Source organism: Meles meles, chromosome 7 (assembly GCF_922984935.1).
Source record: "Meles meles chromosome 7, mMelMel3.1 paternal haplotype, whole genome shotgun sequence".
Lineage (NCBI taxonomy): Eukaryota > Metazoa > Chordata > Mammalia > Carnivora > Mustelidae > Meles > Meles meles.
The window spans coordinates 27599970-27609799 of record NC_060072.1 but is presented as its reverse complement, the minus strand read 5'-3'; the positions used below and the strand labels follow the sequence as shown (position 1 = coordinate 27609799).

Here is a 9830-nt window from a genome sequence, read left to right as displayed (position 1 = left end):
TGATGAAGTCCCTTGTGCCCATATTACAAATCAAACCGATGAGGGATGCCTTGAAGAACTGAGAACTGCAGTTGCAGTTTTTGAGGAAAATGAATTCCAAAATCCAGCAAGAACAACAACCAGGTCTGTAAAGCCTGACTTGCTACAGGGAATTTATAAGGAAAAAAATCAGGGAGTAAAGCAAACCCAAGAGGCTTTTTCCAGAAAGTCATTTTCATAGTCCTTTCATCGCAGAGAAGCTGGACAGAACTTCATGATCTTAACGGACATCATTGTGGCAGAATTTAGGCATTAGGAGGTTTAGACTGCTATGAGTATTACCTGCGGTGCTACAATGGCTCCTGCAGTTGAGAAAAAAAAGTCTTGTATTCGGGTGGATTCTGAAATGAGGCCTAACCTCGATGAGTCGGAGTTAAACCCACACATTTAATCAAATACAAATACTGACAGCAGACAAGCATCAGCATAAGGATCAGCCAGGAATAAGAGTCTGTGCCTCCTCCACCCTTGGGTTCTACCTGATGTGACCGGAAGACAAGCCTGGTTTGGCTCTTGATGATTAACTATACAGGCTGCAGAATTTTACTACCTGTGTGGTATTAACAATTCAAGGGAGAAGTTTTCCATTTAAAAGCTCCTGCTACATTTAGAAAAGAGGGGGGTGGTGGTGCCTGGGTGGCTCAGTCAGTTAAGTTTCTGGCTTCAGCTCAGGTCATGATCCCAGGGTCCTGGGATGGAGCCCTGCATCTGGCTCCCTGCTCAGTGGGGAGCCTGCTTCTCCCAATCCCTCTGCCTGCTGCTCCCCTGCTTGTGCTCCCTCCAAGAGATAAATAAAATTTTAGGGGGAAAAAAAAAACAGGAATTGCTTTCCCAGTATCTCCTGTCTTTTCTTCAAAAGACCAGGTAGGAAATGACAGAACAGTCTGCTTTTTTTCAAGTGCAGAAACCTCACCAACACTTCTTTTTGTTTCACGTTTCACATGGTTTGGTAGAGGCTGTATTTTGAGTCAATTTTTTGGCCTGTTGTGAAGCACTCAGATTTGGTATTTTTATTACATCTTAATTTGTTTATAACCCTTGTTTTGCTATGATTTCACTTTAAATACAAAAGTAACATTTTAAAAAGGAGTGGTGGAAGTCAGAGAAACAATAGTTATTCTTTTCCATGTTTTATTGTCTCTATTTCACATACATACTGTCCACCTAACATGCTAAATTTCTTCTAGAAGGTGCCCATTTTCCATCAGGTAAGCCAAAATTGCATTTCATCAAGTCCCACCAGTCTTTAGGTAAGGAAGAAGGGGTTTTCATATTTAAGTGGGCTCTATTTGGACATAGCAGTGAAGTCTTGGTCTTGGAATCGACTTTTTTTTTTGTAATCTACATAAACCTCCCACATTCCTTAAAACAAACAAATACCCTAGGTTCTTGTACTGAGAATCTGGATTTCATATTAATGGACTTCTTTCGTCTTTGTAATCTCTTTCCAGCATTCTGGCTGACAAATGCTTTCCTCGTACAACATGAAAACAGGTATGGACAGTGTATAGCATCATTCTTATTACAAGCCCAAATGGAAAACATCAAAGTATCTATTCGATTTCATAGGGTTGGATTCTTTAGACTTGATATGGGGGGGGGGGGGTGGAATCTCACTCCAACCCTCTTAAGTAATGGAAAATGTGAAATTTTGTATATTTCCTTTACCAGCTCTGAGAGGCAGAAGTTAAGAGGGGAAGGATGTGGACATAGAGTCCGTATCATGCTGAGAAATCTCAGGAGTTGTCCGTTTCCTTACACTCTCACAGTTGACACAGCCCCCTTCGTTTTCTCCCACCAGAAGCTCAAGGGCTGCCTTTAAGTTCTGCAGCTTATAGAACACAATGGGGGAAAGAACTGCTTTCAGATTGCATGATTGACTTTTAAGGTGTTCCAATCAATTTTCAAAGTCCCAAAATGCAAGTGATGTGATGTCAGCTTAAATGAGGGGCTACTGCAATAATGAACCACTTCTGAAAATATGTTAGTGTTTAAAAAAGAAAGGAAAATACGCCAGTGTTGATATAGCTACGGAGGGGGAAAGCGGTTGCCTGACTCTGTCTGGTTTCTCTATCTTAGCAGTTTCCATTTTTGTCTCTGCCCAGGAAGATTTTCATCATAGCAGCAACACGGCCTGACAATTAATGCAGTATTTGCATTATTCTTAATAACTCAACTTCCAGGGCACCTGGGTGGCTCAGTGGGTTAAGCCTCTGCCTTTGGCTCAGGTCATGATCTCGGGGAGCCTGCTCCCCACCCCCCCCACCACCCGCCTGCCTCTCTGCCTACTTGTGATCTCTCTGTGTCAAATAAATAAATAAAATCCTAAAAAAAAAAAAAAACTCAACTTCCTGGGTCACCTCCTCAGTCTGTTTTCCAAAGTACACCACTATTTCCATACAAAATGGAAATTCAAGAAATTGAACTTTCAAACTATTTATATTCTTGGTGCTCATTTTTCTAATTAGTCATCATTGACTATTATGGTTCCTTGATTACTCATAACTGTTTTCCCGACTTCTTCCATACCATACTCATTTAATCCATTTGCACCTTCATGCATGATTAGAGCTATTTTATGACATATTAGATTTAAGAAAGAAAATGGGAAATATGCAATGTTTCATTAGTCTTCAGTTTTAAAGAGCAAGTCAATAAATAAAATGAAAATATTAGTCCAAATATGTGAAAAATTGTAAACATTCTCCCTCCCTACCCCCCCAATATGTATTTTAAACAAGAAACGTGGACGGCACAAATAACAGCAGCGGTCTCTTGCTTCACCAAGAATCAGGAAACCAAGAATATATCTTTATTTACATTGCCTGCAGAATCCTCTGACATTTAGGGACCTAAAACAAGTGGTGCATCTTTTTAGACATTCGGGGTTGAGATACTCTTTCATTCAAACTTTTTTAATACTTATTTAGTGATGAGCTAGAAGGAAATATATATTTTAAAGGAGGTCCAGAATTTGAGAATTTAAGCCAAGAAAATCCTCACTATGGAGGAATAATGACTGCAACAAATTTGAACTCTGAGGAATTTTTTGGCAGGTACATAGTGTTATCCAGACTACCTTGTAATGTCTTGGCAGGACTTGCAAGAGGTGTGAGTGAAGGATGGTGCTATTAGAATTTGTAAAGGGTGAAAGGTCAGATGAATGGAGTGTCAGGAGGAAAGCAATGTCCCTTGCTTGTGCTCAATGTGAGTTCTAGCGTCTCACTTCGAGTATGTCAGTAATGAATACAAATTTCCTACATGGTTTGTAAATCAGTCTTACTGCTTTAGAGTCCTACCTCACATGCAATTCTAACTTGGATATAAACTTTGCTCTTCTAACAGATTAAGCAATAAGTCTATATTTAATAGTTTTTAAATTCTTATTTGCCAACAATTTGCTTATCTCGGGGATATTTTAAATTTATTTATTTATTTATTTATTTTAATTTGTCAGAGAGAGAGAGAGAGAGAGGGAGAGAGGGATCACAGGCAGACAGAGTGGCAGGCAGAGTCAGAGGGAGAAGCAGGCTCCCCGCTGAGCAAGGAGCCCGATGTGGGACTCGATCCCAGGACGCTGGGATCATGACTTGAGCGGAAGGCAGCTGCTTAACCAACTGAGCCACCCAGGCGTCCGTCGGGGATATTTTAAAATAACCTAACTTAGAAGTAGAAAATCCCAAAGACTAAATTTCCTTATTTAAGGAAAAAAAAAAAAGTATTTGTTCCAGTTTCACTGGTTAACAGTTTTACATAGGAGATTTTCATAGAAATAGTTAAGATTTAATAGAAATAGTCTTTCTCTGAACCTCATTTTTGGAAGAATGTGTCATAAAACCACTTTCTGGTTCTGAGTGGTGTGTGTGTTAGCACAGTACAGTCAAGTTTATTTGGCAGGAAGGACTTGAAACATCACTGGAATTTTTACAAAGAAAGGCAATTTGAATTATTATACTGTCATGGTAGAATATACTATTAACTGCATTTAAAAAACTAGTTCTTATAGTCAGATTATATCAAAAGGAAATCCACAAATTTCAATTTAGGATTGGTAACTTTTGCAATTTCCAAAATGGAAGTATTAAATCAATCAATCTGGGCCTTAAGATAAGTGAGACATTAACTGATCTCCTTAAGTTGGAGGATGGGATAGAGAGGATGATGCCTGAAAAAGTCATGTGCACAGTGAATTCTCTGAGAAAAACACAGACTTCACCAGTAAACCAGGCAGGACAGACAAGTACAGCATAAAGCCTCCTCTACAAGAACCAAGCACTACTTGAAAGGAGGGTCACAGTCTCTGTATAATAATCTCAGATATTTATCAAGAGCAGGTAGAAATAAGAGGAAAATCTGGAAAACAATAATTATTGTTAACGTCTAAGAATAAATGAGAAAGAAAAAAAAAAAACGAGCAGGGAACAGGGACTAGACTTCAAATAAACTCCTAGAGATGGCACCCAGATGGGATTGAAAGCAATTATGTCCAGGAGAAGACAATACAGATTTATGTAAGAGAAGACTTAGAAATTTCTGGCCAAAAAATAATACATATATTTTTTAGAAAAAAATAACAATCCTCTTGCAGGAATTTTTAGCTGTAAAGCAAGCCAAGAGGAGGGCAATGGACTGGAACTAGGAATCTCTCGGGATTCCTTTTTTAAAGTCCCATGAGTCCAGTAAATATTTATATGTATAAAGAACTAATTTTACCCTGAAATCTCATTTGAGGGAGAGAAAGACTGAGTAAATTAGCATCAAGATTGAAAACAGATTAAGAATACGCTATGTACAAAGAAATATTAACACTCCTGTGTCCATCACAGCACTATTTACGATAGCGAAGAAGTGGAAGAAATCTTAATGTCCATCAGAGGATGAAGAGATAAAGAAAATGTAGTACATACATACAATGGAATACTGTTTCAAACTTAAAAAGAAGGAACTTCTGCAACTTGCAACAATATAGATGAACCTTGGAAATTATGCTAAGGGAAATAAGCCAGTCACAGAAAGACAAGTACTCTGTGATTCCACTGACATGAAGTATCGAAAGTAGTCAAATTCACAGAATTGGAGTAGAACGTGGTTTCCAAGAGAGGGGGAAATGAGGAGTTACCAATCAATGGTATAAAATTTCAGCTAAATGAGGAAGCTTTAGAGGTCTGCTGTACTATACACTGAAAAAGCTGTCAAAGAGGATAGATCTTACGTTAGGCATTCTTACCACAATAGAATTTTTAAAAGAATACACTATATAGGGGTGCCTGGGTGGCTCAGTGGGTTAAAGTCTCTGCCTTTGGATCAAGTCATGATGCCAGGGTCCTGGGATCAAGCTCCGCGGAGCCTCCTTCCTCCTCTCTCTCTGCCTGCCTCTCTGCCTACTTGTGATCTCTGTCTGTCAAATAAATAAATAAAATCTTTAAAAAAAATACGCTATATATTTAAACTGAAGTTCTATAAATCTCATAAAAGAACATATCTAATATATAATCTAGTAAGTCCTCACAAATTAAACTCTTTAGAGGCAAGCACACATTAGAGAAAAATGAAAAAAAAAACACTTCGGGAACTTTGGTTCCCAGGAAACACACAGTAAAAAATGATGGCTTACTGAGCCTTAAGAAAGACTCTTTAAATGGTCACCTGGGTACTAAACTTAGATAAACAATGAAAGAAGTAATTACTTCAATATTGTTTAATATTTCTTTGTAGCTTATTAATTTTCCACAATAATGAATGGAATGAAAAGAGAATGTCCTAAGCAAAATGGCTTTAGTAATTTCTCTTCAAGTTATGAACTTACTACTCTAAGTTGAACATCAAAGCTTACCCCCTGCCTCCATCCAAGTAGAAAGTTCTAACATTCTGTAAGTATATACAAAATGGTTACCGTTTTGTACTCTTTTTTAAATAGGCAAAATAATTTACAGTCACAGAATACAGCTACTAGAAAGAAACGGTTTTTTAATATCAACTTTAACAAATTAAAAAAAAACAAAAGCAACAATTCAATAAGGATCCTTCCATTGTTCTCTATACAGATTTAAATGCTGTTGTGTAATTTATCAGTTACATTTATAATCAATAACCTTCCACTCACTGAGTTTAGAAATTACAGTATTTACTGAGCTAAACTCTCTCACAAAAATAAGGCACAACTACATGATCACAAGTAGTAAACACAATACAAATAATGAATTGACAACCTAAATGAGAAAATATCATGCACAAGTTTCTATAGAAACTATGAATATATGATCCAGTTCAAGGAAGTACACAATGTCATATATATAACTGCATCATGTTACAATAAATTCATTACTTCTACACAGAAAGAACTTAGCTATTTCCAATTCTACTTTATACAATTTTACATAAATTTAGTAAGTTTATGCACAATATTCACATCTGCAACAATAACAAATTGATCATTAAAATTCAGGCAAAAGGCAATTAAGACACCATAATGTGTGGCACATTATAATTACAGAATACCATTCATCAAGCTCATGTCTAGGAATACTAAATTGATGGCACATTTAAGTCTTACGGATCAAATCATCCATGGTTTTATAGCCAAAGTGCATTAAAAAAAAATTGCTATAGTCAAATAGGTCATGAGTATCAAAATATATGATCATAATTTGCTCTCCACTTAAAAGCTAAACATTTTTATGCAAATGCAAAGTTAAAAAAAAGTGGCTTCAAAGTTCTCAAAACTATAAAATAATCTTAAAGCCTTTCTAAGAGATGGGAAACTAACAAATTTGGCAGTTACTATTTAACATTACGGTGAGGAAACTATTAAACTAGCTAATTCCACATTAAGAGGTAGTTGAACAAAATGTTATTTGTACACTGCATTGAGGTCTTTGTGTTTGTTTCCCTCTTTTTTCTTCAAAATGAACTAATCCTATACCAGCAGCTTTCTCTTCTTCCTATTAAAGAAAATCTGTAGGTATAGTTTATTGTACACTAACCCAGCAAAACTTGATTTTAATTCACATTTCTGTGCTGGGGTTTGGAATTTACTAACAAGTGATGCCAAAAGACTTTGTGTTAGAGCCAACAGCTCAGATGTGTGAGTTCTAACTCACTGACAAATAGTACCAGCAAACATCTAAAATGTAGAGCCAATAAGAACTCAGAAGATGACTTTAATTTAAAGAAAAAGAAAATCCTTTCTGTTTCTAAAACATCTTAAATTCGTGAAAGTTAATAAACAACAACAAAGAAAAGGTTTCATTTCCAATATTATTAGTATAGTAGCCTGTGGTAAATTATTCAGGATCTATGAAATGAGATTAGCTAGATGAAAACTAGAAAATGACTCAAACACATATAATTTTATTGGTTGTCCTCCCCACAATTTGGGGGGGAATATCTGGGTGGGGGGACAAGACAGGGAAAAGGCCTTCAGTGCACCCAGTTAGGAAATGAAATGAACAAATACTTGAACCTATAATCCTCTGAAATTTTATGCTCTTAAAAACAAACAAAAAATGGTGCTATGAGTATCCATTTTTCCAAAGCAGAAAGTTCCTAAGTTTCATACTGTTTCTTATGTGTTAAAGTATAGAATTAAGACTATTTGAAAGGATTTATAAGTATATGAAAAGGCTCAAATAATTTTAGCTCAATTTATATTATCCAATTATTATTTTTAATAAGCAGTCATTGTATTTTTTCTTTATATCAGCTCAAGGATATATGTTTATACAAACTGAGGGCCTCAACCAGGGTCCTTAATAGCTACTGACAGCAAGACTTATTTAAATGGGTTTTTTAAAATAATTAAATGATTATATGGCAATCTTTGTTAGTTCTGGGATGTTACAGGTAAAGCATAAACACAACTTTATTTCAGCATGATATCTGAAAGCAAGTGTATATGGTAAACCATTGCAAATGAAATATTAAGTCCTATCCTTCCCTGATATTATTACCAAATGATTACATTGCACAAACAGATAACTTTGTATTTTTTTCTCTAAAAAGAATAAGCCAATATTAATGACCTCTCTACAGATTTTTTCCAATTTGCCAAATGAGTAAGACCATGATAAATTAAAATTCAATTCCATTGTTCACCACACAAATAAGCTAACTTTTAATTATCCTTAATTAGCCAATCTGTTTCAGTTCTGATTATAACTTTGGGATTCCACATACATTTGTTTTTGGTGATACTCTCCAGCTGTTATTTCGAAGTAATTTCATAGTAATATTTTGGCAAAATTTAAAGATTTGCCAGCTGATATGGAACCCCAAATTCAGAATCATTTTAAATTAAAGTCAAGTTCACAACTTTCAAAAATGTTTCCCTATTAGGTAAGAAGAAAATATAAAGTAGAATATTTAATATCTCCTTACCATTTGTATTCATTTATGCAGATAAGAATAGACTGTTATCAGTTACTGGCTTTAAGATGCAAAATTATAAAACAATAGTGAAGCTGAGCTATGCTTAGAAAGGTTATACCAAATTAAAAGAAAACAAAGATCCATTAAAAAAGAAAACTCAGATTCCCAAAGATGCAGGAGAGACAATACGAAGGTATAATATAAAGGCTAATCTCAGAAAACTTTCCTCTTACAAGAAACTGAGAATAGAACCATTATACAATTTCTATTATTCATCCTCCAACTGCGGGGTGAGGGTGAGAGGTTTTCTAGAATTCCTAATTGAGAATATGTGAGAGTTTAAAAGTTAGATAGAAAAAGACAAAGAAAAAGAAAAATTAACCCTAATCTTTAAAATACAACCCACCCCAGGATAACCATAATGTAAGCAAACTAATTTTACAGAGGTTTTCATAAAATCTACCCAAGAGAATTTAATCAATATTGTTAAAACAAAAACCATGTTCAAATTCATGGTTAATACATATTTCAACATAAACTGTATTTAGAATACTTGAGTAGTAAATTTATAACATAATAATGCAACTGAGCTATGAACCTATATATAAGAAAAAAAAAAGAAAGATTTATAGTTCTGTGCATGACTTCACAAAGAGTATTTAATATAATTAATGTGCTATTGTGCAACATATATCACCCATGTACATTTTTGTATCCTAAATTTGGGAGAAAGAAATAAGTATGGAACTGTATTCATGTCACTTGTGAACAATGAAATTATATTTAAAAAAATACATTGCTATTTTCTGTCCAAAGTTTATTTACATTTCATTGGCTAATTCTAAACTTGGCATGAAAGCTGTTCCAGGGGTTAAATGGAAAAAAGTAATGAAAGATGAGCCCAAGTCTCACAAAAATAGAAGAGTTTTACTTGATATTGATAACATTCCAAAATATATGAATTCTAATTTGGTCTAATATTGCAACCACTGTCCACATCAAATAGTAGTCCAAGACCTCTATTAAGTGCATTTATTAAAAATCTAATGTTAGTGTAATACTACTCTGACATTGTGATAACCCATTATCCTTGCAAGTCATTGAAACATGCATCACAGACACGAACAGGCTTCTTGGAAGAAGGAGTTAAGGCATTTTTGGCTGAACACTCAGCACAGAAGATATTTCCACATTGTCTGCAGTGATGCTGTAAATGACAAAAATTAAACAATTTCAAGCATAAAAACTATACCAAAAGCATTATGAAACTACAAGACTGCTGCAGACTGTACTGTGAAGGTATTTAATTGTCAAGTGATTAGCATATTATTTAATAATATACCATTTCAGTATGTCAATTTAATCCCTTAGTTAATCTGAATGTTTCCTATTTACCAGATACTATGCTAAATATTTTATATGGC

The 9830-nt window shown here is 34.9% G+C and overlaps 1 protein-coding gene across 2 annotated transcripts in view; it reads right to left on the bottom strand.

The window, feature by feature from the left end:
* Positions 1-5986: 5986 nt before the first annotated feature.
* The window catches only part of EEA1 (early endosome antigen 1), a 124702-nt gene continuing 120858 nt past the window's right edge, over positions 5987-9830 (bottom strand). For both annotated transcript variants that reach the window (XM_046012277.1, XM_046012278.1), the window contains one exon: positions 5987-9613. In XM_046012277.1, coding sequence (XP_045868233.1) covers positions 9491-9613 — 123 coding nt within the window. In that variant the 3' untranslated portion in view covers positions 5987-9490. The remainder of the gene's footprint in view (positions 9614-9830) is intronic.